The 27,456-nt window shown below is 33.1% G+C and overlaps 5 protein-coding genes across 11 annotated transcripts in view; 2 read left to right on the top strand and 3 right to left on the bottom strand.

Moving 5' to 3' along the window:
- Window positions 1-1,001: 1,001 nt before the first annotated feature.
- On the top strand, window positions 1,002-6,527 carry LOC128868932 (uncharacterized). Of its 3 annotated transcripts, none has more exons than XM_054111560.1 (6): window positions 1,002-1,092; window positions 3,971-4,051; window positions 4,495-4,620; window positions 4,683-4,839; window positions 5,014-5,473; window positions 5,544-6,527. In XM_054111560.1, exons 3-6 carry the CDS (start codon window positions 4,550-4,552, stop codon window positions 6,038-6,040), a joined length of 1,185 nt encoding a protein of 394 aa, XP_053967535.1. In that variant the 5' UTR covers window positions 1,002-1,092; window positions 3,971-4,051; window positions 4,495-4,549; the 3' UTR covers window positions 6,041-6,527. The 3 variants fall into 3 exon arrangements, with proteins under 3 accessions (XP_053967535.1, XP_053967534.1, XP_053967533.1); XM_054111558.1 differs by lacking the exon at window positions 1,002-1,092 and adding an exon at window positions 2,535-2,624; XM_054111559.1 differs by lacking the exons at window positions 1,002-1,092; window positions 3,971-4,051 and adding an exon at window positions 1,151-1,239.
- On the bottom strand, window positions 1,131-2,252 carry LOC128868933 (hydroxysteroid dehydrogenase-like protein 2). Its single transcript, XM_054111561.1, has 4 exons — window positions 2,159-2,252; window positions 1,935-2,098; window positions 1,655-1,868; window positions 1,131-1,599 (listed from the first exon to the last, which is right to left on the bottom strand). Exons 1-4 carry the CDS (start codon window positions 2,170-2,172, stop codon window positions 1,131-1,133), a joined length of 861 nt encoding a protein of 286 aa, XP_053967536.1. The 5' UTR covers window positions 2,173-2,252.
- LOC128868935 (ubiquitin-like-conjugating enzyme ATG10) lies at window positions 1,150-8,918 on the top strand. Of its 3 annotated transcripts, none has more exons than XM_054111563.1 (4): window positions 1,150-1,239; window positions 7,424-7,593; window positions 7,646-7,868; window positions 7,945-8,918. In XM_054111563.1, exons 2-4 carry the CDS (start codon window positions 7,492-7,494, stop codon window positions 8,223-8,225), a joined length of 606 nt encoding a protein of 201 aa, XP_053967538.1. In that variant the 5' UTR covers window positions 1,150-1,239; window positions 7,424-7,491; the 3' UTR covers window positions 8,226-8,918. The 3 variants fall into 3 exon arrangements, with proteins under 3 accessions (XP_053967538.1, XP_053967540.1, XP_053967539.1); XM_054111565.1 differs by lacking the exon at window positions 1,150-1,239 and adding an exon at window positions 2,548-2,624; XM_054111564.1 differs by lacking the exon at window positions 1,150-1,239 and adding an exon at window positions 3,971-4,051.
- LOC128868934 (hydroxysteroid dehydrogenase-like protein 2) lies at window positions 2,741-4,050 on the bottom strand. Its single transcript, XM_054111562.1, has 4 exons — window positions 3,907-4,050; window positions 3,677-3,840; window positions 3,395-3,608; window positions 2,741-3,325 (listed from the first exon to the last, which is right to left on the bottom strand). Exons 1-4 carry the CDS (start codon window positions 3,918-3,920, stop codon window positions 2,860-2,862), a joined length of 858 nt encoding a protein of 285 aa, XP_053967537.1. The 5' UTR covers window positions 3,921-4,050; the 3' UTR covers window positions 2,741-2,859.
- Window positions 8,919-21,337: 12,419 nt separating the features above from the next.
- Window positions 21,338-27,456, bottom strand: part of LOC128866025 (diacylglycerol kinase 1) — a 286,822-nt gene continuing 280,703 nt past the window's right edge. For all 3 annotated transcript variants that reach the window (XM_054106489.1, XM_054106488.1, XM_054106490.1), the window contains one exon: window positions 21,338-22,313. In XM_054106489.1, the coding sequence (XP_053962464.1) occupies window positions 22,224-22,313 (90 nt within the window). In that variant the 3' untranslated portion in view covers window positions 21,338-22,223. The remainder of the gene's footprint in view (window positions 22,314-27,456) is intronic.

The raw sequence follows: 27,456 nt of genomic DNA, 5'->3' as shown, positions 1-27,456 counted from the left end.
ACGGCGAATTCGAAAGGCGGAATCTTCTTCTCTATCGTTCTTGGTATTCAGCGATAAGTTAAGCGTTTGAAGCAGGAAAAGTAATAATGTGATTCACTAAAGGAAGTTGTGTTGCCATTAGTTTTACCTTTATTTAACAATGCAGTGATCGAAATCAGAGGAATTAATGTGAAACGTTTTATTTGGATAAAAACGTAAGAAATTCAGTACAATATGCATCGACATACTCAAGGCGAATTGAGTACTTATTCTATATTTCTTGGTACATACTTAATGATTAAATAAATAAAATGAATTGTAGCTCATGCCCGTGTACTATTTATTATACCGTGGATCATTTGTTTGTAGCTATCTGATTCCATGAGTTCGGTTATTGTTTTCAGGTCAGTCCATTTTTTAATGTGGTCCACCCATGGCATTTTCCTTCTTTTCACCCCTCAGCGACCTTCGGTTCTCCTTTGTATCGTTTTAAGACTAAAACATGCAATTTTTCTCCGTTTTATTGCACTTCAAATACTATATATTCCGTGGGTTGTGCCCTTTGTAGAACTGCATTATTTGTTATTTTTTCGTTCAATTTATTTTCATTATTTTTCTACATCACTTGTAAAACACTTCAAGGCATTTTATGCTCGTATTTTTATTAACCTCCATTTCAAGAATCGTATCTTTACAGGTGATTCAGGGTGATGAAAAAAGAATATAAAAGGTTTAAGGAGATAACAGTATAAACCAAAAATTATTAGCAAGCAAGGGTCAGTAAACTAACAGTTTTGGATAAAACTTCTTATTTCTCTTCATACGAGTGTCGAACGGCTATTGTACAAAATTACTATCTATGTATGTAATACAAACGGCTTATCAAACCTGGTTAACCACTGATATGCTACTCAAGTAGCTTGATCAAACGAAAATTTTTGAAAACCTAGTTTGACAAACCGCTTGAGTAGTATACTTCCCGCTTAACATACTATAGAATATTAAAAACCGTTAGTTTGTGCACCCATGTTTATCAATACATTTTTTTACTTCTTTTGGTCAATACTATTAACAGTTTATTGCTTGAAGGAAACTTCTTTACTAGATACATATGTATGTTTACATAAAACACGACACGAATAAGATAATAATTATAGCATGGACTTGTAGTATTTATCCGGCAAAAATCCGTCCAATTCTAGCTGACCTGCATTCTCTGGATAGCAGGCGTAGTGTTTGAAATCATTTACTCCGACATCAGTAAGTAATTCCTCATCGATGAAGAAGTTACCAGTGCATGTGCGCGGATCACGGCAAAGTATTACATATGCGGCATCCGCCATTACCTCAGGTTTACGAGAATATTTAGCTCCCTCGGCACCGCGTAACATCTCAATCGCGGCCGTGTGAATAGTCGTGCGTGGCCATAGTGCATTCACAGCTACCCCTTGTGCCTTGAACTCTTCAGCCATACCCAGTACACACATTGACATACCATATTTGGCTATAGTATAGGCAACATTTGATCCAAACCAACGTGGGTTTAGTGTAAGGGGTGGGGAAATATTTAAAATATGTCCATGATTACTCTTTAATATATAAGGCAGGCATTCTTTAGAACTATAGAAAAAATTTTGTTAAATTTGTGTTAATCAGTTCTCACTTATTTTCTCACACTAAAAATGTGCCCCTACTGTTAATTCCATTCATTAGATCGTATCGTTTCATGTCGGTTTTCAATGTTGACGTCAGTGATATTGCGCTGGCATTGTTAACCAAAATATCAATTCCGCCGAATTTCTGCACTGCTTGCTGCACCGCTGATCGCACTTGTGTCTCATCGCGTACGTCAACAACGCATGCCAATGCCTTACCACCAGCTTTTTCAACTACATATTTGTGGTATTAAAAAATGTAAAATACTGTTTAGCAATTAGCATTTAGCAATTTTCTACTTTCTTCTGCGGATGTATAAATAGTTCCTGGTAGTTTCGGGTGTGGATCAGCTGTTTTTGCAGCTACTACAATATTCGCACCGTCTCGCGCAGCTTTCAATGCAATCGCCTTACCGATTCCCCGAGATGCTCCAGTAATAAAGAGTGTTTTTCCACGTAATGTTCTAAGTATATGCAATTAATTACTAAAACTTTATGCCTGGCATTTGCAAATGTTTTTTTACCCAACGTTCTGCATACTGCTTTCTATAAATGTATCTTCCACTCTCAACAGTGTATCAAATTCAACTGATCTTGTGCATATATGTACATAAGCAATTGATAAATTTGTTGTTGCAAAAAGTACAAAGTGCGGAGCTAAAGTTAACGAATGATGATATACCAATTTAGATTTCACGTTCATAGTAATACATACAAAAGAATGTAAGAGTACATCGTGGTACATAAAATAATAAAAATAAAATAAAATTGAATAAAATTCATATCCTTTCGCTCACAATCTCGATATCTAGAAAACGAGGTCTTAAAGAATGAATTAGCGATCATCGTCTATAGTTATGCGCCCCAAGCCACACCTCAAGAACGAAAATAGGAATTGGGAGCTTTAGAAACCAACGAGAGAAGGGAAACAAGATTGGAATACGAGTTGGGATTTTGAATTTCTTTTTTTCTTCCACCAAAGCGCCACGGGTAAGTGGGTCACTAAGTAATTTTTACGACTGATGGGTATACTGTTCTGGAAAGTTACGAATCAAAACGCTTTGGAAAACTTGTTATGCTGTGTATAATTGAAAAAAACAAACACAACTTTAACAAAAAAAGAAATGATTTACTCTTATAAAAATAGTTATAAAATATACAATACCACCGGACTTTTTAAAATATATATACAAATTTTGGATACACGAAGATATTTGTATAAATCTTATAGCTTCGAAACATATTTCTCAGGGAGAAAAAAATCTGATATCAGTTTGTCGGCATTTTCGGGGAAGCATGCATAACGTTTCAATTCATTCACGCCTTCTTCAATTAGCACCTCTTCATCGATAAAGAAATTTCCTGTACAAGAACTTGGATCTCGACAAAGTATTGCATACGCTGCATCGGCCATTATTTCAGGTGTGCGCGAATATTGAACAGCTCCTTCTCCTTGTAACATTTTCACTGCATCCGTGTAGATGGTGGTGCGTGGCCATAATGCATTCACCGCTAAGCCTTTGTCCCTGAACTCCTCAGCCATACCGAGTACACACATTGACATGCCGTATTTGGCCATGGTATAAGCAACATGATTACCAAACCAATGTGGCGCCATGACGAGTGGCGGTGAAATGTTTAAAATGTGCCCATGTTTGCTCTTCAACAGGTGTGGTATACATGCCTTCGATCTACAGGAGCAGAAATATAATGAATTAATATATACTTAAAAAAACAAATTACATCTGCTAATCACTTACACCAAAAATGTGCCTCTCGTATTGATGTTGTGCATCAAGTCGTAGCGCTTCATATCCGTTTCAAGTGTTGGAGTTAGGGAAATTGCACTGGCATTGTTAATTAAAATGTCAATACCTCCGAATTTATCTACAGCTGCCTGAACAGCCTTGCGTACTTGCTGTTCGTCTCGCACATCCACAACACATGCTAACGCTCTGCCACCTTCACGTTCAACTGCATTTGGAGTAAATTGATTAATTATCTTATTTTCTATCTAAACTAAACATTTTGTGGGCATTTACTTTCTTTTGCCGCACTGTAAATTGTGCCTGCTAATTTCGGATGAGGATCCGCTGTTTTTGCTGCTATGACAATGTTCGCTCCATCACGTGCTGCCTTTAGGGCTATTGCTTTGCCAATACCTCTAGAGGCACCGGTTATGAATATTGTCTTTCCACGCAATTTCCTAAAACAAATCGAAGCTTATTTATGAATTTTTTGTAGATACGTACTTGAAATATATTGCACTTACCCGTTAATTCTCATTTTTTTAATTAAAGAATTTCTGAACTTGCTTTCTCAATTTTCTTTCAAAGTTCAATGTTCATCCAAGTGGGCCTATGCAGTTAAGTTATTGTTTCAGACTGACTGGTGAATGCGATTGATGGACTCTTGAGGTAATCAAAATAGTGATAATAATGTAAAAGCTAGGGCACTCCTCACAATCGAATTAGAAATGGTTTTATATTGGTTAACTATGGTATTCGATTTTAATCGAAATATATTAAGGAAATTAACAAAAAGTAAAATAAAATACATATTCAAGATTTGTAATATTTTTTAACGGTTTAAAAATAATTTTTAATTTCGTAAAATGTATTGTACACTTGACGGCCATATTAAAGGGTGTTTTTGGCGGTGGTGTTATTGTAAGTACAAAAAAATGTCTATTAACTATCTTTCATTGCTTTGCTTTGCAACCCTGTCGGCCGGCAAAGTGCTTCGTGCAAAAGTTTTTTCTGTTTATGTTGTCAGTCTAAAAAATCGCAGAAAAATAAATTATTTTCATTTCTCGTATGTTATTGTCGACCACTTGTATAATTGGTGTTTATTGACAAAGGTAGATGTATTGTTTGTGCGAAAACATATTAGGAAAATAACAAACTGAAGAAAGAATGTTGGAGAACGAAGTATTAGCGCTGCAAAATCAATTGACCATCGCACGCAATGAAATCAACAAATTAAGGTAGGATTAAAAAACGTACCACTGGTAAATTTATATGTTTCATTGCCTTTATCAATTTACAGACAACAAGTGCGAAATTTGCAGCATGTGCAGCGGAAAGATATTGATGGTGTGGCACGTTTGCTGCGAGAATTTCGTTGCGAGGGCTGCCGTCGACAAACTGCAGAGGAAAACACAAGAAACAGCAATGTTTCGCCCAAGCAAAATCAGCAGAGTGAAGTAAATGATATTTGCAATTTTACTTGAAGCGGTTTCAGCACATGAATGAGATTGGGAATGAGCCTACATACAATAACTTGCATTCAACTACAACTACACATTCCCCTTTGAATTCATGCAGATGCCTATTAATGTAATTGTATAAAAAAATGTTTTAATCGTTAATCATTCTAGGATTCTAATGCGGAGGCGTGCGGAGGTGTGCGTTGGCAGCAAATTGGCATAATACGCACTGCATTTCCCGAAAAGCGTGCTGTACCGAGGCAGTCAAGTGTGGGTGGTCGCTTGCGAGGTATTGTTGAGTTGAACACTGATACATTCACTAATCCAGAGCACGCGCTGGAGGGATTAGAGGAATATTCCCACATGTGGCTAATTTACCACTTTCACAAAAATAATGCACATCCGAAGGCCAAGGTCGCACCGCCACGTTTAGGTGGTGAGCGTGTGGGCGTATTCTCAACCCGCTCTCCACATCGACCCTGCCCTATAGGCTTATCTTTGGTGGAAATTGAAAAAGTGGATGGCGCGTCGATTACGTTTTTTGGAACGGACATGGTTGATGGCACACCGTTATTGGATATTAAACCATACATTCCTTTTTATGATTCGCCAGTACTGCCCTTAGACTCGGGTATATATATTTTTGTGTATGTTAAAATTGAGGCAAATTTTAATAAGTTATCATAATATACACTGTACAGGTCGTGTATCTGTTGGACCACTAGAAACATTGGATTTTTATGATTCTCGACAGGACCCGGATGGTGAAGAATCAGAGCTGGAGCTGTTGGCAGCAGGGGCAACGGGTGGCAGTAATAGTAGTAGTGATGACGCTGTTGTCGGTGTTGGCAATCATCATATTTCAACACCGCCTAATATTGTAAACAATGCTTCGCCACCATTGAGTGCTGTCAAGGTACCCAACTGGGTGGCAGGAAGTCACCGCTTGAAAGTTTGCTTCAACGAACGTGCTGAGTCACAATTACAAGAGTTACAAGTGCACCGACAGTGTATTATAGATATATTGGAGGCAGATCCCCGTTCCGTATATCTTCGTACTAAATACGGTTCACAGATATTTACGTTTCAATTAAGTGAAGTAACTGTTACATGTAAATTCGATGACAAAGCCGCGATGGTAACGGTAGTACAGATACGCAGAACGGAAAATGTGCAAGACGAAGAAGTGCCGGAGTAATGGAACAACAACTAATAAAGAAAGAGCTTTTTATATGTACCAATGGTGGTGAATACTTTTGTATAGAGTATGCACATAATTACTGTTGAGAAGATACAGGGGCTAAAATTACATAAATATAGAAATAAACATAAATTATACTATTCGTAGTATATGCTAATGTCACACGGTTACATATTATGATCGCTTCAGGTACTCTTAACTAATGCAAATCCAGTGAAGCTGCTGCTGCTACTACACGCGTTTGAGTTGCTACCGCTACCAGCTGCGATTTATTGACAAATGTATTTTATTATAAAACTTGCTCTGTATTTTGCATTTTCACTACCTTTTGTATAAGTTTTAGTTCTAGTGTTAATATTATTTATTTGTATTTCGTTACGCTTGAAATAGATTTTAAACTATGTTTAAAACATATCGTCTAAAGAACAGAATATCGATGACAATTATAGCAGCAATTTAAGTAAATAAATGTTGGAAATATGACTTGTAAATTTAATAAAATGTGTATATTTTTTGGAGCGGTGGGTATTTGGATTAGTTGACTTGATCAAGGGCTAAAATATATTTTTTAAATTTATAGTTAAATTATTTTTTCTAATTATCATTTAGTATTAAAGTAGTGTGTATGGACGAGAGTAAAGCAACTATAGTCCCTGTGAGCAGGGATGTGTCATTTGAACACCATAGAATATGCTCACAGTGTGGCCTGCTTGTCGTAGAAGGCGACTAAAAGGCTAAATTAGGCAACATTTCAAGGCCCATGCATTAAAGGGGGTGTCACTAGACCAACAACAATGTTTTGCACGTTCGACTGTCAAACAAATCATTGGCGAAATAGAAACAAAACATGAATTTGCTTTGTTTGATTCTGGGCTGACAGCCACATGGACACGGCGAAAGAAAAAAAGCAAATCAGCTGATTTACCGATACCACCTTTAATAGATTCGCCTTGTAGCATTTTTCTCTACATTTTTGTTTGGTTTAGTCTAAAATATTTTGAATCTGAAATTATTATTATTATTATTACAAACTGAAACTTATAATTAAAATTGTAAGCCTGAAATTATTCTTATTGTTACTTGTTGTTTTCTTTGTGTTATATTTATTTTATTTTACTTATATATATTTTTTACTTTGTTCAATTGGACTTTGCTCTAATTTAATTTTAATTGTATTTATTTTATTTTACTTTTTATTTATTTTAATATATATTAATACAAATTCCTTTTTAATTTTATTCAATATTTTTTATTTTGTTCTGTTTGGTTTTGCTTTATTTTATTTTTGTAATTAATTAATGATTATTTTAAATTGCAAATAACCACTTGAAAATTCATTTTCAGCTTTGTGTAGCTCAAGTATTTTTTCTTTAATTTTAGTTGCTTTCCACATTAAATAATCACATGAAGAGAATACTATATTCGCAATATCTATACATAAGTCGAAAATGTCCACTGTCACATTAACTTGGGAGGAATTCCTACAAGAAGCTGCAGAGTTTCAAAAAATCTCAGAGTGTCTGGGTGATGTTTGGAGTTTATATAAAAAGGTAATATGTATTTACTTATTGTTAAACCTATAAAAAATTGTTCATATTGTAGGATGACGAAGAGGGCAACACATATCTCACATACCAACAAAAAATACCAAACAGTGCTGATATAAAAAGCTCTAAAGATACTTTGGAAGAAAGTGATTATGTTGTGAAAGATGAAAGTTCAGTTCCGACTCCGCCAACCAACGAACTATTAAAAGTTGAATACCACATCATATACAGTATATCATATCAAGTTCCTGTACTGTATTTTCGTATCTACCGCAGCGGTTAGTATGTTTTCTTTGCAAAGAATGGTGTTTGACAATCTCAAATTATTTGTCATATGATTTATTTGCCACTTAGATGGTAGCTTAGTGAATCTTGAAGATGCCTGGCACATCTTTAGGGGCTACGGCGGCAATGCCAGCCAGCCAACCAATGCAGACATGCTAAGTATTATGACACAGTTGGATCATCCGGTTTTGCGTAAACCGTATATTTCAATACATCCCTGTCGCACAGCCGAGTTGTTAGCACAAGCCGGAATCAGTCGAAATCGTGTACTTACATTTATCAGTTTGATGGGACCCTATGTACAACTGGCTTTAAGAAATGAATATGGCACAGAGTTTACAGATATTTAACCGGATGTTCATACATACATACATACGTTTATGATATGCGCACTAAAAAGTCAAAAGAATACTTACACATGTTTTTTCATCAAAAAATGCAGCGCAGAAAGTATGCGCACTATTTATTGCTATACATCTATGTATGTATTATGCATACATATGTATTTAATTTCATTTAGTTTATTAACATTTAAAATTACATAAACAAGTTAACAATTATAAAATTAAATAAATTATTCATCTATACAGCAAAAGTAAACAATATTACACACTAGTCAATATTGGACCATTGCTTACATTTACAAAAACCATAAGCCATGAGTTGTGCCAAAACAATTTGATTCAATTACCAAATTTCTTATTCTAAGTACTTTAAAGTTAAAATCAAAAGCTGCAAAAAATGATTTGTAATTAAGCTAGTTTTTCCATCGAATATTTCGTGTTGTACTAAATTTCTAAGTTGCATGAAATTTTATTCAACATAAGCAGATGTATATTTGTTTACATTAACTGTAAATGCATATGTATATACTTATTAGTATATATGGAATTTTTAAGTATTTATTTCCCTAATTGTCATACTATTTAATGCTAATTAAGAATAATTATATGTATTATATATACATATTTGGACATGAAATCGCGTTTTCCAGTTATAAAAGTCAAAAAAGCGCGCTGAATGAATAAAATATACAACTAGCATCCGTATAAACAAGCACATTCTTTTCCGTTTTGGTAATTTGATAAAAGGAAAATTGATTTCTAAAACAGTTTTCAACTGTGACAAAAACTGTCTCAACAAATGTGGCAAGCGTTTGAGCAGTGAAAGCTTTTGTGCAATATTGGGTTTTCAAAGTTTAAGTGAAAGCTTATTCATGATTTTGAATTCATTATATTTGGTGCTTTGCCCTTTAATCGGAATTTACAATGGATACACATTTCGAGTGATTAAATGTTTTTCGTGCTACTCTCACCAAAGGGCTCGCCAATTTTAAAATGTTGATGTGCATATACATACATATGTATGATTCGCAACTTTTATGCCGTGAGCTCGTGAGCATTTCACTTTAGATGTACTAAGTTTTTTCACTGCAGCGTTTGTGCAGATTTGTTTTTGAAAACAGGTTTTATATATGTGCAAGCTCAAAAAACAAAAAAAAAAAAAAACTCCCAGTTAAATAGGACGTTGTTTTGTTGCTTTATTTAAAGTATAATACAATTTTTGGTTAAACAATTTTTGCTAAATTTGGTATTAATTATGTATTTTGACTAATTTTTTCAATATTTTAGCTCAAGGCAATACAAAATTTCTCAAATAAAAGCCTGCTTGAATTTATTTAAATATATTTTTTGGAATGCTAAGATATTTGTTTACTTCTAGCATTATTATTTTTTTTCGTTTTGTTATCCACAATATACGATAAATTTATTTTTAATATTTTTTATGCATTTAATTTAATTGAAAGCTTGTCAAATGACTTTTTTATGTACTGTTATTGATAACTGCTACTATGCCACGCGAACAGTTAAAAAATTAAGAGCTTTTAACATAAAAAAAGCTCGGACTACGCAACTTATTTCATTATTCGTTTTACTCTTTTTTCTATAGAATAAGCATTAACATTTTGAATATTTTCGATTTTTTAATGGTAAAGCTTTCGAAGCTTTCGTATGATCATTTCAAACACAAAGCTAAATATTCATATTTCCAACAATAAGAAGAAGAATAGAGGTTTGTAAATCAGATTTGTTTTCAATTGAATTCTAGTTAGAGCTTTGAAATTTACGAAAAGAGGGTCAAAGTTATATACTCGTCAAACAAATTTCTTTCACCTCTTTGAGCTAAGTTTATAAATCTCATTCCATTGCAATAGAATATTAGTGAAAGCTTCGTAAATTAAAGCTTATTGTAAGTAACCTTCTTTTTCCGAAAACTTTTAAGTGACTTAAAGTTAATGAGCCTAATAGAATAGACAGACGGTGGCGTTAATCGGTATTATGTCAGGAATTAATTCGGAATTATCTCAAAAATTAAGAGCAACTAATCTGGATTAACTACTAGATCAACTACTTAATTGCCATCAAGCGGATTAGGTAAATTTGCGATGGCAGCACTACCGAATAACGGCGTGTATGAAAAATAATCAAACTTTAAAAAAGAAGAACAAGTAAGACTGAATGCAATGCTAGTTTGCATCAACATGTTCGAATTTACATTAATTGTTTTGATATTTCGGAACAGTTTGAGAAATTGCTATTGAGATTTTTTTTAAATAAATAATTTTTTTTTTAGTATCAGGGCAGTTAATATACGAATTTGTTCTCTGTTATTTCACTTAATTTTGCCCATCTTTTACTGAAAAAATTATCCCGTAAACAAATCAGCTGTTCCCTAATTCGCGCAAAAATCGTCTGTCGCACTACAATTTTAATGATTGACGTTGTAATCTGGATTAACGCCGCCGTCTGTCATTGCTATAAATAACTTCCAGTATATTTACATAGGATTAATGAAAGTTTCGAAATACGCAATGAAAATTTCAAAATTCATTACACACTAAAGCAAACTACTTTCTGTTGAAACTTATAACTCTTTGAAAAATGGTTGAGAACTTAGTTTGTTTCCAATTTAGTTTTAGTAAAAGCTTCACCGTACATGATAAAAGTTTCAAAGCTCATTACATTATAGTGAAATTAATTTAACCTTAAATTTTTAAGTTTTGAAAATTTTTAACTCTTTGGGAAACTGGGTTTGCTTTCAATTTAATTGTACAATAGTAAGAGCTTCGAAGCTAGATACATAGGAAATTCTCTTTTTTTTGAAGCTAGAATCTTTCTGATGGATGTCAATTTGGGTTGATGTATTCTGTTTATTTGTGAAATTTTTGAAATTATGTAAAAAGGCTGCAAAGCTCAATGCATCAAATGCATAAAATATTAACTATAAAAGTATATAATTTTTTAAGTTTTATTTTTTCTAAATGTGTAATTCTTTCTATCACTATACATTTTCGTATGCTATGTGTGAACCTATGTTTTTGCTTTAGCTATTTCTTTCTACATATTTGACTTAACATTTTCCTATAACTAAATATATATGTTGTAAATAGCTGTATATATGCTTGTATGTATGTATATATGTTTCTTCTCTAATATTTATGCTAAAGTTGTTTATTTCTTTTCGTTTTTATTATAATTAATGTTAACTCCTACTGTGGTGTTCTATTTCATAGCAAACCTGCACACACACTCAAACACATACATATATACAATACATAAACAAATGTATGCTTACTTATGTCTGCATGTATGTGTCGAATGGTGTATGCTTGCATATGAAATATGTTTTCAAAAATGCCTTTTATTACATTTCAAATAAATTCTAAAAACTAAATACAATATCCCTAGACTACAATACTACCACTAACAACACTAAGTACATAAGTACATATATACATATTATCTAAATATTTGTATGGACTATGTTTGTAGGCTTGCCCGTATTGTATGCACATGCATATGTACATATATAAGTGTATTTTGGAATTAAAAATGTTAGCTTTTTGATAAAAGAAGCAATTTCAACCTAGCACTTTCTGAATGCAAAGCATTAACTTACTGCTTTTTAAGGCAGAAAAATTCATCCGAATAGACAGTCAAAATATCACACAAAATATCCATACATCTTTGAAAAATACATAGCAAGTATTTTATTTGGTATAGCTCAAGAAAATTACATAGACTTAAGTACTTTTTTTCACCATATGCCAAATGCATCGTTTAAAAATTGACGACAGTGGAAGAAAATGCTTAACGCCCTCAGTAAAAAAAATAATGTAATTTGGATGAAAGTTTGATGCATTCTTTTTAATTTCTACAACTTGAATGTATATGATTTTTGTATCAAGTTTAACTGTAATTTCATAGATTTTTTTCTTTCAACTAACTGAGAGACAAATAAGGTGTCAAAACCTGTCAATGAGTTCCTGCGCTATAGTTATTTAACGCAGTGTATATTTAATATACGGCGGCCGTAGCCGAATGGGTTGGTGCGTGACTACCACTCGGAATTCGGAGAACGCAGGTTCAAATCTCCGTGAAACACCAAAAATTAGTAAAATGTTTTTTCTAATAGCGGTCGCCCCTCGGCAGGCAATGGTAAACCTCCGAGTGTATTTCTGCCATGAAAAAGCTCCTCATAAAAAATATCTGCCGTTCGGAGTCGGCTTAAAACTGTAGGTCCCTCCATTTGTGAAACAACATCAAAACGCACGCTACAAATAGGAGAGCTCCTCCTTCCAAAAATGGTGTAAGCGCCATTTATATATATATACATATGTATATATAATAGAGTGGGCCGAAAAAAAATTTTTGTTTTAGGATCGAATTCTAATAGTGCGTAAAAGTTGCACTGTTAGACTAATAAAGTGTGTGCCAAGTTTCAGCCCAATCGAACGATATCTTCTGTCGCCAGCAGAGGCCTCAAATATTGAAATTTCAGTTGATATTCTGAAAAATTTTATTTTTTCAGGATATTTTTTCTCTATGTATACATTCCGGAGCACATTTCATACCAAAAATAAGGACTATAAACTAATTAGACATAAAATTTATCCAAGATTAAGCACCTGTACACTATAAAATAATAATAAAAAGTTATTGATTGTGCAACTTTTTGCCTACTTTTTATTGCCAAAATACGATATAAATATAAATATTTTTGTAGCACAGAATCCACCACGTGGAGGTTGCTGCACTTTGGGTTCCTATTTGTTTTTTTTTTTTGTATTTAATTTTGTGTTTTTAATTTGTATTATTATTTTTTTTTTAACTGGTTTCGTTCTTTTTTTCATGTTTTGTAATATTGTAAAAAATAATAAAATAAAAGGTATTTTAAGAAAACCCTGCGGTTTTAAAGCAATAATTGATTTCATGTTTACCAAAGTTTTTTCTTTTTGTCCACATTTTGTAATATTGATAAATAATTATATATTAATATAATAAGTATTTCAAGAAACTCTGCGTTTTTTAAACGTAAAGCAATAGTTCATTTTATCAAATCAGAGGGAGTATTATGCTTTGTTGTCAAACTGAGGCATAGTTTGACGAGATGCTAAAGTACACCGAATGAATCCATCCCGAGCGCCACTTCCGCATACTTGAACCATCATTCACTTCCGATACATTGCAGCCGAACTTAGAGCAAAAGGGATAGTTTTCTGGGCCACAGAAATTTTTATTAGTAATTTGCTTGGTCGTCTCATCGCAGCGTCATTGTCTTTCTATAAGTTTCTTTGTTTCAGGTATGTCCACTATTCCGATACGGCTTATACGAGCACCTCTTTGGTCTGACAGAAAAGCTTGCTTTTTTTGAGGCACTCTTTTTTCTCTTGGACATGAGCAAGTTGTCAAATCTTGACACTTACAAGCTGAAATATCAAAAAGTCGGGACGCATTGGCAACTTGTCCGGTCCCCGTCTTTGAAAAAAACAACATCTCATTACATCTTCATAACTTGGTAGTTGATGATCTGGCAAATCTTTAGGACTTCCATACAATTGGCAATTAAACGTTTGTCTTAGGGAAAATTTGGTTAATGCCATCGTCGTCATATAAACTTTTAATAAAAGATTATAATTAAATGCTTTTATACGAAACAATATCTTGTATGATAACAAATACTCGTAGTATTTTCAAAAAATTGTTAATTATTTTCAAAAAATTTTAAAATTATTCAGAATTTAAACTGAAATTTCTTAATTTGAGGCGTCTGCTGGCGACAGAAGATATCGTTCGATTGGGCTGAAATTTGGCACACATTTTATTAGGCTAAGAGTGCAACTTTTACGCACTATTAGAATTCGATCATAAAGAAAAAATGTTCGGTCTACTCTAATATATTTATAATAATTCATGTAATATATTTAGTTTAATATTTTATTTATAATAGCTCATCGGGAGTCACCTCAAACTAAGGAGTTACCTTAACTAGCCTAGAAATTTCCAAAAATCGATTTATTATCTCAAAAGTGGGCATAATTCCTCATAAACGAGATACCAAAAGGATTAGGTAAGAAATAATGTATAAATACTCGTATTTCAAAACTTGGTGAAAACTCTAAACGCAATTTCTTGAGATTATATTTTTCAAGCCGTTCGAACTCATTACGGGAATAAATCTTAACCAATTGACCTAAAATTTTACCTGCTTATTCTCAATAATATTCAGCATAGAAGTGTGGATGGTTTTTTTTTCGATACCCATATTATTAATTTTTTTTTTCACAAACAATTTTCCGCACTTTTTTAAACATTTCTAATTTTTTAACGAGTCTTTTTTTGAAATATTCGATATACCAAATAAATATACTGTACTTGTAGTTATTCATATTTGTAAGTGAAAAAACTGTTGGTTCACTATAAATGAAAAATTGCGGGTGTGATTAGCCTGCCCGCGTAACATTCAACAAAAAATAAAAGTATTTGTTGACGAAAAGCAAATTAGCCGCTATTTTATTTGATATTACCTTTACGACATTTTAAATAAAGAAAATTTTCAGAATTTGGATTTATTTCATTGCCCCGCTGGAAAAAAATCACAACAAATGCAATTTTTTTCCTCTGGATCGAAGACTGATTTCAAAACTCTTTTTAAGTCAATCTTTCTTTATAAGGAGGATTACTTATCAAATAATGTAAACTAGAAAATCAATGAAACATATGGAATAACGCAATAGCATATTTCCACCGAATGCTTGGCTACAGCAAAGAACTTTGTTAAGTTTGAGAAATATTAACAGCTCCAATCGGAATAAAGTTAATTCCAACAACTGATTTATTTTTAAACTTCATATTTGCTGACAAGAGTGCTATCTCTATTTTACTATAAAAGAGGGCATATGTTTGGGTTTTTTAGATTTTCTATTTCCAAATAGTGAGAGTATGCATTTCAGTTATTGAGCAATACATATAAAGGGTGGTTAAATTTCAAGGGCCGATGTTGAATGTGAACCACACCTAAACGTCAAATTTTTTTCTGCACTTCATTTGCCATTTTTCAATTTCAGACTAACTCAATTTGAACTATGGAAAGGTACACAATCGAGCAACGCGTTAAAGTTATTCAGGCTTATTATGAAAACGGGCGTTCAAATCAAAATGCATATCGCGCACTTCGTGAAGAAAATCATCTTCAGTGATGAGGCACATTTTCACCTCAGTGGATTCGTCAATAAGCAGAATTGCCGTTTTTGGGCGAATGGTAATCCAAGAGTGATTGCGGAAAAACCAATGCACCCACAAAGAGTGACTGTTTGGTGCGGTTTATGATGTCGCCCATTGGGCCGTATTTTTTCCAAAATGAGGCCGGTCAGGCAGTTACTGTAAATAATCGTGAGATGATAACGAACTCTTTATGGCCCAAATTGGAAGATATGGATGTGGACGATATGTGGTTTCAACAGGGCGGTGTCACTTGTCACACAGCTAACGAAACAATGGCTCTTTTGCGCGAAAAATTTGATGGCCGAATAATCTCATGTCGCGGCGATGTGAATTGGCCGCCAAGATCATGTGATTTGACACCGTTGGACTTCTTTCTTTGGGGTTATTTGAAAGAAAAGGTGTACGTCGATAAGCCAGTAACAATTCCAGAGCTAAAGGATGATATAATTCGGCACATTAACGGCATAGAACCTCAATTATGCCTCAGCGTCATCGAAAATTTGGACCATCGGTTGGAGGTGTACCACCGAGGCTGCGGCGGCCATTGGGCCGATATTCGGTTCCACACGTAATTGAGCCAATATTATCATAATAAAGAGAAATGATAATAATTTCCTAAAAAAATTGTATTTTACTCAAAATCAATATCGGCCCTTGAAATTACCCACCCTATTATTGCTCTAAATAAGGGAAAAATTAATTTTCCATCCGTAAAGTCTAAAACCGAATGAATGTTTAGTATAACATTTTTTGTTCGTCCCCGTGTTTTGGGTAAACTTCGTTTTGAAAGTGGAAATCGCGCATAAAAATATGCACACTATTTAACTGTATTTAAATGTAAATTGCAGTTGAAGCTCGATGGAAATACTACAAACATTTTTTTTTTCTCGATACTACCACCTAAATTTGTTCTATGGTCAAAAACACATTTAATCTATTTTTTATAGGTACTTTGAAAAAAAAAATAAAACTTTCTAGTTCAAATAAAAAAATTATTAAATATTCAGAATAGTTTGTTTAAAACACATTTAAAAATAGCATAAAATATAATATTGCATGTTGCCATTAAAAACATTTTAGGCAAACAAAAAAATAATACAAAAAAATAATAAAAAAAAATAATAAAAAAAAGATTTTTTTTTTAATTTTTATTAATATTAGGTTGGGGGAAAAGAGATCCATTATTTTTGCGCTACGAACTAACATGCCGGTCAACTTCGATTGTTCCTGTAATTTTATCTACATTTTCTTTAACGTTAAAAATGCCTGAACGGAATCGACAAATTGGCACGTAATTAGCTGTTATAGTGTCGGCCCCATAAACACCATTGACAATTTCAGCGGTCTACCTGGCATTTTCGTCTTTATCAAAGAAAAACTGTAAAATGTACCGAGTTTTCTATTGTTAACACCCTGCAACTCACAACCGAATGGCACAAACAAAAAGCAGCAAAGAACTTTAGTAGTGTGAAATGTCACCTTGACAACGAGCATAAAATTGTAATTGTTTAATCGATACTTTACGAGAAATCGATCACTACAGCTATGTATCTACCGAGAAAATAATGGTTCTTTTTCCCCAAACTAATATATTCTTAATTTCGGGAAATTTTCAAGATCCCAAAAGGGTATTCGTTTTTGGACATTTGTGAAGGGAAATCAAAAGGGGAGACTAAGTAATACCGATATGTAAACGTTTCATACAAAATTTACGGAAAAGTGTATTTTTTCCTATTAAAATCCAGTGATAATTTTCAAGCCGCTGGCGTAAATATGAAATAAAAAAAGGTAAAAAATTGGAGTCTCATTTTTTGGCCATAGAAAAAATTTAGCGGGTAGCATAAAGAAATACATTTTTTTGGGGGGTCATCCTAATATAGCTACTAATATACCATACTTGTATAAGTACCTCCATTATAGGTTTTTAACCTCCTCAAAATTTATGGAAAATAACATAGAATGGATGTGGTAAAGCTTATGCATACGTATGCAAGTGCTTGCTGCCTTCATAACACATACGTTTATTAATTAAATTTATTATTTATTTCCTATAAGTAATTATTTATTTATGGACTTTTATTTATTAAATTAAATATCTGTCTCTTTTTAAATGGTTTTTTAATACGCATACACACGTACCATATGTATATATGCGCACATAGGTATATGTATATGTACCTTCTAATGCATATAAATGTATGTATATGTATGTGTATGTATTTACCATGCATGTATTTTATTTTAATATGGTAAATTATTTGTTTACATAATATGTATTTTGATTTCTTTGAAAATTCCATTAAAGCTGCACCATTTCGTCACTGATATAGATTTTTTATTGAAATAGTTACTTATTAATCGATATTTTAATATCGCTTATATACAATTGATATCAGATTTTTGTTGGTAGTTTTTGACTGCTTTTGTTTTTGTTTATTTTTATTTGATTTTTATTTATTGGGAATTTCATTAGCAAAGTTAAGGATAATAGGTAATGTGACGGCGAAAAACAATAAAATTATAGTCTACTTTTAAGCGCCTTGGCTAGAAAACTCATATACAAGTATGTATGCCTTCTTGTTAAACAAAAATATTAAATAACCAGTATTACGAGTATAAATATAAAAGCCTTGAAAAACCTTTTCCACTTTTTAAAGTATGTAAGTAATTGAAAATAGACAAAATTACAAAAAACAAAAATAGTAAACTCACCAAAACATTATTTTATTTCACACTGTTAAAAGCCGTGTGTCATGCCGTTCTTTGAATTTATGATTCATCGGCAAATTGGAGTTTGAGGGTCATGCTACAGCAATCTTTCCAATCAGGCGATATTGGATCGAAGCGAATATCTGTACCGAAGCTTGCACCTCTGTCTTCATTGACGGCTTCAAGATGGAGTAAGGATTCGGAGCAGGGGTTTCCTCTAAATCAGCCAATTTATCTAATTCTTGTTAATTGTTGATTACTGCTAGTATTTTTCAGGCAGAAGTCTTTGCGATCCAGCAGGCATGCAAAATGCTTAGAAAACTTGGGAGTAAGGGAGATATTAACATTTTCTCCGATAGTCAAGCCACGATCAAGGCTCTGACGGCGGCATGGTGCAGAACCAAACAAGTAAAACGCTGTAAGGAGGAAATCAAATCTCTTGGGATGTAGGTAACATTTCTCAGATCGGGGTTCCAGGACATAGGAACATAGAGGGAAATGAGATTGGTGATGAGCTTGGCTGGAAGGGGACTGAACTGGTCTCAGGGACCTCATACCCGGTTATCGGTATCACCCTGACTGTTGTTAAAGGGGAACTGCACAACTTATTTCTCAGGAAAGCGCCGAAAAAATGCGCTCTTTCCGCCATAGCCGAATAGGTTGGTGCGTGAATACCATTCGGAATTCGGAGAGAACGTAGGTTCGAGTCTCCGTGAAATATCAAAGTAAAGAAAAATGTTTAATAGCACTCGCCCCTCGGCAGGCAATGTCAAACCTCCGAGTGTATTTCTGCCATGAAAAAGCTCCTCATAAAAATATCTATAATTGGATGCACACTACCAATAGGAGGAGGAGCTCGACCAAACTCCCAAAAAGGGTGTATCTATCATATATACAATATATTTCGAAAACCCTTTCCGCTCTTTGGACGATAGGTATAGGCGGAAAATTTAGGTTTACCATTTAACCCCTTGCAGAAGCTGTCCCCACATTTCAGAAAAGAAGGCTGTTGAGCATTTTCTCTGTAAATGTCCGGGTTTGGCAGCTAGACGATTAAGGACACTGCGTGCTCCTTTCTTCGACAGCCTGGGGCAGTGCTCGAACCAAAAGCCCATCAATCTTCTCAACTATATCAACAGCTCTGGCTGGAGGTCTCATAATGATATCAAAACCGCGCTTAAGTGCTACTTGGAGAGGGCCAGAGTGGTACTTCAACCATTTCACCTACCTACCTACCTACCTATGACCCATTGGGACTTTAGTTCAAATATCTAATATGACCTCCACAATCTAAAAAGTCGAGTACTTCTACTACGGAACTCTCTTGAATGGGAAGGAAGCGCTATAAATTCTACAGCGCCCGCGTCACCAGACAACAAGTAGTCAGATAAAGTTGGAAAATGTGCCAAGGATAGGACTCCTCCCCTTACTCCATGACTCAAAGAGCTGCTTTACGCTATGAAGTCTGCTATTCTGAACAAACCACCGCAGCAGCAAAAACGCTCCAGTCTGGTTTGGGGGCAAAACAATAGGGCGGTGTGGCTACGCACTGTATATTTAAATCTCCGGTGGTGGAAGATCACAAAACTCATAGAAGCTGATGCCATCATATGCTAGCTATATTCCTGGACAACAACTACCCATGTCGATGATTAAACAGCCTCGCCAAGAGCCAAAACGTTGGTATAGGCATTGACAGTTGAAGCATGCTCATGAGAGCTCAAACGGGACTCATCGGGGGCACTTGACATATACGTTCGACAAGATGCACATACCTAAAAGTGGGGAAACAACAGATACAACAAGTCCATAAGCTGTTTAAGCTACGAGTATGACCCCACGATTCAGAGAATAGTACATATATGCTGATTCAACAGGCTACCATACGGATTGAAGAAAGTGTCTCCTTCCGGCTGTCGGGAACCAAGCGCGCTATCTCAAATTTACAACCCAATAGGAAAATAATTTGGCAATAAAAGAAACAAAAGCCTTTGTTTTTGATAAATGATTTGAGACTACATGACAGTGTGAACTATGTGTAACGTATACTGTCACTTCCTGACTTTCAGCGACGAAGCGGTGAAATTAATCTTTATATTACTGATTGGCGCAGTAACCGACTTAGTGATCTTGGCCGAGTTCTTCGAAGTGCGTTGGCGGTTTCTTCCTGCCATTTAGTAGCTCCATGCAAAGACATGTCTATCTAGGTAAGATCTGCCTGGTTTCTTGGAAATTAGATCACTCTGGGTAGCATTTCTCTTACCCTGCCACAACCAACAGGTATCGCATAGGAATTCTTGCAGAAATTATAGCTCGGCACTTACCAAAAGACTAGTCAAAGAGCCAATAGAAAATGGACAGTAAAGCGCTGTGATTAAGGATTACATCGTAAGTGCGCACAATGACATTCAAACATTTGAAAAACACACATATTTATTAAAAAAACATGGAGGATGGTAGAATACTGGATATTTAAATGGGTTGAGATGGCTACCGTAGCCGAATGGATTGGTGCATGACTATCATTCGGCTGTGCGTAGGTTCGAATGTCTGTGCATGAAATAGCAAAAATGACAGAAAAAGCGTTTTAATAGCAGTCGGCTCTCGGCTGCCTATGGTAAACCTCCGAGTGTATTTATGCCATGAAAAATCTCCTCATAAAAATCTTTTGCCATTGGGAGTCGGCTTAAAACTGTATGTCCCTCCCTTTGTGGAACAACATCAAGACGCACGCCACAAATAGGAGGAGAAGCTCGATCGAACACCTAACAGAAGTGTGCGCGCCAATTATTTATTTATTTCAGTGGTATGAGACGGAGTTAACTAAAAGTTAAAATAGACTTAAGTTGTTTTCTGCATAAAAAATAAATGAAAAACAGTTCGCATAGTTCCTTTGAATCCCAAAACTTTTGATCAGGAGGAATACCCGGAAGAAAAAAATAATAATTAAAATCCACAAAATAATTTTAATTTTTCAAATATTTACACTTCTTCATTAAATTTAAATTAGCTAAACGCACACACTATTTGTAGTTAATTTAAACCTTAATTTAATTTTAATAAATAATATACTTATAAAAAATAAAAAATACAAAACAATATAAAATTTAATTAAAAACATTTAAACAGTAATAAAGTGTGACTAGAAATATAATTTGAAAGGTTTATTTTTTATAATGTACATATATATCATTTTCCTCATAATGCTTGTACAAATATTTACACTTCTATAAATTCAAATTTATTAAGTCTATAGTAGCAAAGCAATTTTAACATTTGACGAACTTGCAAAGCTTTATTTAAACATTCATAAACACATTCATACATTTTTCAAAGCCTAATTTAATTTTCCAACCGCAATTTTGATGACGAAAAAAATAATAGTTTGCCATATATTTTTATTATAAACATTAAAAAGCGCGCTAAAAAGCTCTGGATTTGCTAGGACTTTTTAATTTGTTTTTTTCCGTTTCTGTTTAGATTTTTGAAGCACTTGGGCAATTAATAAATTTTGGTTTCGTTTGTAATTTATTATTCGTTCTTTTTTTCTTCTATTGATATTCTTAATTAAGCCTTTTTTACATACATACGTTTATATATAAGCTACATATATTTCTCCAATACGTGTACATATAATTTTCTTCTGATAAATTTACTATCTTCTTAAACATTACAACTGGTATTTAACTTAAATATGCTGTAATAAAATAAATTAAAGCTCACATTATGAATGCATTAAAATTTGTAGTTCTTTGCTTTTCAACTTTCTTTCATCAATTTTTGCTCATCATCGTAATAGTTTAAACTTTTATACTTCGCAATAAATTTGCATTTAGTTCTTTCTTTTGTATCGTTTTTCTGTATCATACATATGTACATATGTTTGTGTAAAATGGTTTTTCTCCTTCAGTTCATTTGCTTCTCTTCCTTTCCCCTGTTATCGCGTATTGGACTGTTTGTTGTACGATGCTAAAATTAAAGCTATTCTATGTGTTGGACGGTGGTTTCTTTGTGTTGGTGCCGTTCCGTTATTGGTGGCGCTAAGGAACTACTAGCGGACAAGCTCCGCCGAAATCAGCTACAAAGTAAATTGAAGAAGCCTCTACCCTTTTCGGAACGTGGAGCCATTAGCATAGGAACTTGATTCTTATGAGTGACTTTTATCTAAATAGATAAAAAAGGAAATATATATTGTATATATAATGATATTTTATTTGATCATACTTTTCGTAGTTTAACATATTTATTTTAACTTAATTTTGCTTAATATCATTTAATTTTACTTTATTTTATTTTAATATTATTTTTATATTATATATTTTTTCAATTGCATTATTTTTATGCTACTTTGTTTAATTTTATTTTATTTTTATTTTTACATTATTTAATTGTTAATTTTCCCTTTATATTTTATTGCTTTTTATTTTGTATTGTGGTTGAATTAGTTTTAAAGGTTTTTTTCTAAGATTTGGGGCTTTATTGTGAAAAAACGGTACAAAATATTTTATTTGAAGTATTGGCCATCGCTAGCTACAACTTTCGCCCATCTTTCGGGCAATTTCCGGATGCCGTTTCTCCAAAATTCTGGCCGCTGCTTGGCAATCCATGACTCAACCCATATTTTGGTAGCCTCGTACGAGGAGAACCGCTGGTCCGCCAAATCGAGACTCATATGCCGGAACAAATGATAACCGGAGGGAGCTATGTCTGGACTATACGGCGGGTGGGGTAACACTTCCCAGCCAAGCGTTCCAAGGTATTTTTTGACAGGTTGAGCAACATGCGGCCGAGCGTTGTCATGTTGCAAAATAACCTTGTCGTGCCATTTTACCGTTTCCGGCCGTTTTTCTTTCAATGCCCGGCTTAAACGCATCAATTGCAGTCGGTAACGATCCCCCGTGATTGTTTCGTCCGGTTGGAGCAGCTCAAAATATACGACGCCGACCTGACCCCACCAAATGCAGAGCATGATTTTCTTGCCGTGAATATTCTGCTTGGCCGTCGACATTGATGCGTGGCCGGGCAAACCCCATGATTTTTTGCGTTTTGGGTTATCGTAGTGGATCCATTTTTCGTCGCCAGTCACCACCCGATGCAAAAAACCCTTCCGATTTTGTCGCTCGATCAGCAATTCGCACGTAAAAAATCGCCGTTCGACGTCGCGCAGCTTCAACTCGTACGGGACCCAATGTCCTTGCTTTTGGATCATTCCCATCGCTTTTAGATGCTTGCAAACGGTTGATTTATCAACGCCCAATGATTCAGCAAGCTCTTCTTGGGTTTGGCACGAGTCCTCGTTTACCAATTCCCCCAATTCCGCGTCCTCGAACTTTTTGGGCTGGCCAAGACGCTCCTTGCCTTCGGTGTGAAAATCACCACTTTTGAATCGTCGAAACCAGTACTCACATGTTGAAATCGACGGAGTATGGTCTGGGTAGGCCTCCTGCAGCAATTCACGGGCTTGGGCTGTTTTTTCTTTCAAATTGAAGCAGAAAAGCAAAGCTTCCCGCAAATTGCGTTTCGACGGCACGAAAGTTGACATACTCGGAGCACGAAAACACTGCGTTGTTTATACTTCAGCGAAATGACAGATACTGATAAACAAAGCCTAGGGATGAGGCTTTGTCATGAATATATATTCAGTATTGCCAACGCGATAAAGTGATAAATAGCGCCATCTGTGTGTCACCTTTAAAACTAATTCAACCTCCTAGTATTTATTTTATTTTATTTATGCTTTTTTGCTTTTTTATTTATAATATAAAGATTATTTTTATTTTTACATTCAAAGACCTTATTTATTATGTTTTAATGACTACTTTTTTTTTATATTTTATTTAGCTTAATTGTATTTGATTTTATTTTGTATTATTATTTTTATTTTATTTAATTTATGTATTTTTGGTTTTTCATTTATAATTTTTTCTATTTAAAATTATTTTGCTTAATTTAATTTATTTTAATTTTTACATTCAAAGACCTTATTTATTATGTTTTAATTTTTACTTAAGATTTTATTTAGCCTAATTGCATTTAATGTTCGGAGTCGACTTAAAATTGTAGGTCCCTCCATTTGTGGAAAAACATCAAGACGTACACCACAAATAGGAGGAAGAGCTTTAAGAGAAGTGTGCGCGTCAATTATTTACTTTTTTTTAGTTGGTCTTATTTAACCCTTATTAACTCCTATCATTATTATATGTAGGTATATACAGTCGAGTCTCGATAATTTGTAACCCGCTAAATCTAAAATCGCGATAAATCGAAAAAAATTGTACCCCCTCGAAAAGAATGCATTTATTTGTAAAAATTCCATACAGTTTGGTCCCCTCGTTAATTCGTAGTCTTTTTCACAACTCATAGAATATTAAACCTCTTATAAATAGAAATTTGGTTTTTCTTATAATTCGTATGGCAATTTGAAATTTTTTGTCGTTAAATTACCGTTGCATTTTGCAAACATCTATGACGCCTTAATGTCGCTGTGCCTGTTGAATTTTGCGCTTCTCACGCTGTTTTCGTTCAGTTGATCGAGTTTTATTCTAAGCGCAACATCATTTCTTAGAAATGGCAAATAGACGTACGCATAAGAACTTATCAATCGCGCAAAAGCAAGACATTACTTCAGCCATTGATAATGGAACAAAAAAAAAATTGGCGTGGCAAAACAATTTAATATCGCTCCATCAACAATCACGACAATTTTACATAAAAGAGAGTTTATTCTGCAAACATCATCTCATAGTAAATTGAAACGTCAGAAACATACTGAACATCCAAATGTAGAAAATCTGTACTCTTTTGGTTTACGCAATGCCGTGAGAGTAATGTTCCCATTGGCGGAGAACTATTAAACGAAAAAGCTTTGTTTTTTGACAGAGCAATGAACATAACAGATTTTAAGGCAAGCAGTGGTTGGCTAGATCGTTTTAAACAATATCTCCTTTAAAAAAATGTGCGGTTTGACTGGAAGGAAAAGTTGAGTGACCTGATTAAAAACTACGAAGCTAAGGATATATTTAATGCATATGAAACTGGGTTGTTTTATAAGTGTTTACCAGATCGAACCTACTGCTTTAAAAATGAAAAATATCATGGGGGCAAGCGCATTAAGGAAAGAGTGACTTTGTTATTTTGCGTAAACATGGATGGCACGGAAAAACTTAAACCCATGGATATTGGGAAGTCAGCAAAACCAACGTGCTTTAAAAACATTTCTTACTTTCCAGTGCATTATCGGCACAACAAGAAGGCCTGGATGACATCAATAATTTTTAACGAATGGCTTCAAATATTAAATGACACCATGGCAGCTAAGAATCGAATGATATTGTTATTTATAGACAACTGTACGGTGCATAGCGTAAATTTCATCTGAGCCACGTAAAGATTGAGTTTTTGCCACCTAACACCACATCCAAGCTGCATCCCCTTGACATGGACATTATAAAAGATTTTATGGTAAATCCTTATACCGCAAGGAAACGGTTATTAATCTAGTTAATAGCATTGATCAAAAGAAAAAGTTTAGCTGCACAATGTTAACAGCTACATAAATTGCTTACAAAGCTTGGAAAAATGTAAGCATTTCGTGCATTCAAAACTGCTTCCGTGCTTGTGGCTTCAATAAAACATTAAACGATGATTTTTTAGAAGATAGTCAATTAAACATAGATTATCTATGGGAAGCTATATCTGAATACTCTGAAAATGCCGGATCTTTCGAGGAATATGTTAGCGTTGACAATGACATTGAGTAACTGGTATGGTAACAGACAAAGGCATTTTGGAAGAAGTTTTGCGTGTCAGTAATGAAAGTGGCGAGGATGATGATGACGCCGATGAGATGAAGCTTTAACACCCACACAAGCCATAGCGTTAGTTCATCGATTAAAACATTTTCTTTCAACAAATGATATTCGAGGCAGTGTCTTTGATAGCCTTTTTAGTTTGGAAAATGAAATAGAAAAACTTAAAGAAAAAAGTGTCAAACAATCGAAAATAACAGACTTTTTTAAAAACTAATTTTATATTATTAAAAAATTATGAATTTTGTTATTATAATTTTATTTACTGTTGAATTATGATTTATTATGAAAAACGTACAATTGAATGTACTTAAATATTTTTTAAAATTAAATTTATTAAGTATACATGATGAAATATAAAAGCCTCGTTTATTTGATTTTTTCTTTTTTGAGCCTCGTTCAGTGGAAATCGCGAGAATTTGAATTTCTGTGTAAATCGAAAAAAACTCGACTGTATATATAATTTTTTTATTTAAAATTATTTTATTTTGCAATAGTTTCTATTTTCTATTTTTTATGTTTTTTTATTTTATTTAACTGATCTTGTTTTATTTCATTTTATTATGTCATATTTTATTTGAATTTTTACATATTTTTTATTTGACTATTTAGAACATTATTTTATTTTATTTTTATCTTACTTTATTGCAGCATTATTTTGTGTATATTTTTATTTTAGTGTTTATTTATTTATATAATTTTTTTAATTTAAAATTGTTTTCTTTAATTTAATTTAATTTTTATTTTTACTTTGAAAGATCTTATTTATTTTATTTTTTAATTGTTAATTATTATTATTTATTTCACTAGCTTAATTGCAGTTCATTTTATTTTATATATTATTTTGTTTATAATTCTTATTTAATTTTTTTTATAATTATTATTATTTATATTTTTATTTTATTTTGTTATATTCTATTATATTTTTTATTTATTTAGTTTACTTATATTAATTTTTACTACTACTTTACTTTGCTTCATTTAGTTGGTCTTATTTTATTCCCATAACTATTATATTTTTATTATTGTATTTTTTAATATATTTATTTATATGGTTTTTATACCAAAGTATTGCATTTTACTTCATTTTATTATGTATTATTTTATTTTTATCTTCAAATGTAAAATTTCTTTTTTAATTAGAATCTTCTATTTCAACAAATTTTTTTTTATTGATTTGAGTTTGATCGCTTTTGATTTTTGTTTGTTTGTTTGCTATTTTTTTGGTCTTATTTTATTGATTTCTTTAATATATTTTTATTTTTATATTTTTTAAATTTAATTATTCGTAATTTTATTATCTTGCTTAAAATTTCTTTTTTTAATTAGAATCTTTCTGTTTGAACTTAATTTGTTTTATTTTTATTTGAATTAATTTTGCTTGCTTTTGATTTTTGTTTGCTAGGTTTATTGATTTGGTTTTATTTATTTTTATTTTTATATTATTTAAATATAATTATTTATACTTTTTTTTAATTCGAATTATTTTATTTTACTTT

This window comes from Anastrepha ludens, chromosome 6, assembly GCF_028408465.1.
Source record: "Anastrepha ludens isolate Willacy chromosome 6, idAnaLude1.1, whole genome shotgun sequence".
Taxonomy (NCBI): domain Eukaryota; kingdom Metazoa; phylum Arthropoda; class Insecta; order Diptera; family Tephritidae; genus Anastrepha; species Anastrepha ludens.
Note: the sequence above shows the minus strand (reverse complement) of the source record. Positions and strands in the feature narration are given on the sequence as shown.

Bases quoted from the DNA above. Each gene is read 5' to 3' on its own strand.
- LOC128868933 (XM_054111561.1), bottom strand. The intron at 1,869-1,934 runs GTAGAAAATTGC...ACAAATATGTAG, and splicing joins TTATACATCCGCAGAAGAAA to TTGAAAAAGCTGGTGGTAAG. The intron at 1,600-1,654 runs GTGAGAAAATAA...TTTTTTCTATAG, and splicing joins AGTAGGGGCACATTTTTAGT to TTCTAAAGAATGCCTGCCTT.
- LOC128868932 (XM_054111560.1), top strand. From the start codon at position 4,550: ATGTTGGAGAACGAAGTATTAGCGCTGCAAAATCAATTGACCATCGCA. The intron at 4,621-4,682 runs GTAGGATTAAAA...ATCAATTTACAG, and splicing joins AATGAAATCAACAAATTAAG to ACAACAAGTGCGAAATTTGC. The intron at 5,474-5,543 runs GTATATATATTT...TACACTGTACAG, and splicing joins AGTACTGCCCTTAGACTCGG to GTCGTGTATCTGTTGGACCA.
- LOC128868934 (XM_054111562.1), bottom strand. The intron at 3,609-3,676 runs GTAAATGCCCAC...CTCCAAATGCAG, and splicing joins TTACAGTGCGGCAAAAGAAA to TTGAACGTGAAGGTGGCAGA. The intron at 3,326-3,394 runs GTAAGTGATTAG...CTGCTCCTGTAG, and splicing joins ACGAGAGGCACATTTTTGGT to ATCGAAGGCATGTATACCAC.
- LOC128868935 (XM_054111563.1), top strand. From the start codon at position 7,492: ATGTCCACTGTCACATTAACTTGGGAGGAATTCCTACAAGAAGCTGCA. The intron at 7,594-7,645 runs GTAATATGTATT...TTCATATTGTAG, and splicing joins TTTGGAGTTTATATAAAAAG to GATGACGAAGAGGGCAACAC. The intron at 7,869-7,944 runs GTTAGTATGTTT...TTTGCCACTTAG, and splicing joins TTTTCGTATCTACCGCAGCG to ATGGTAGCTTAGTGAATCTT.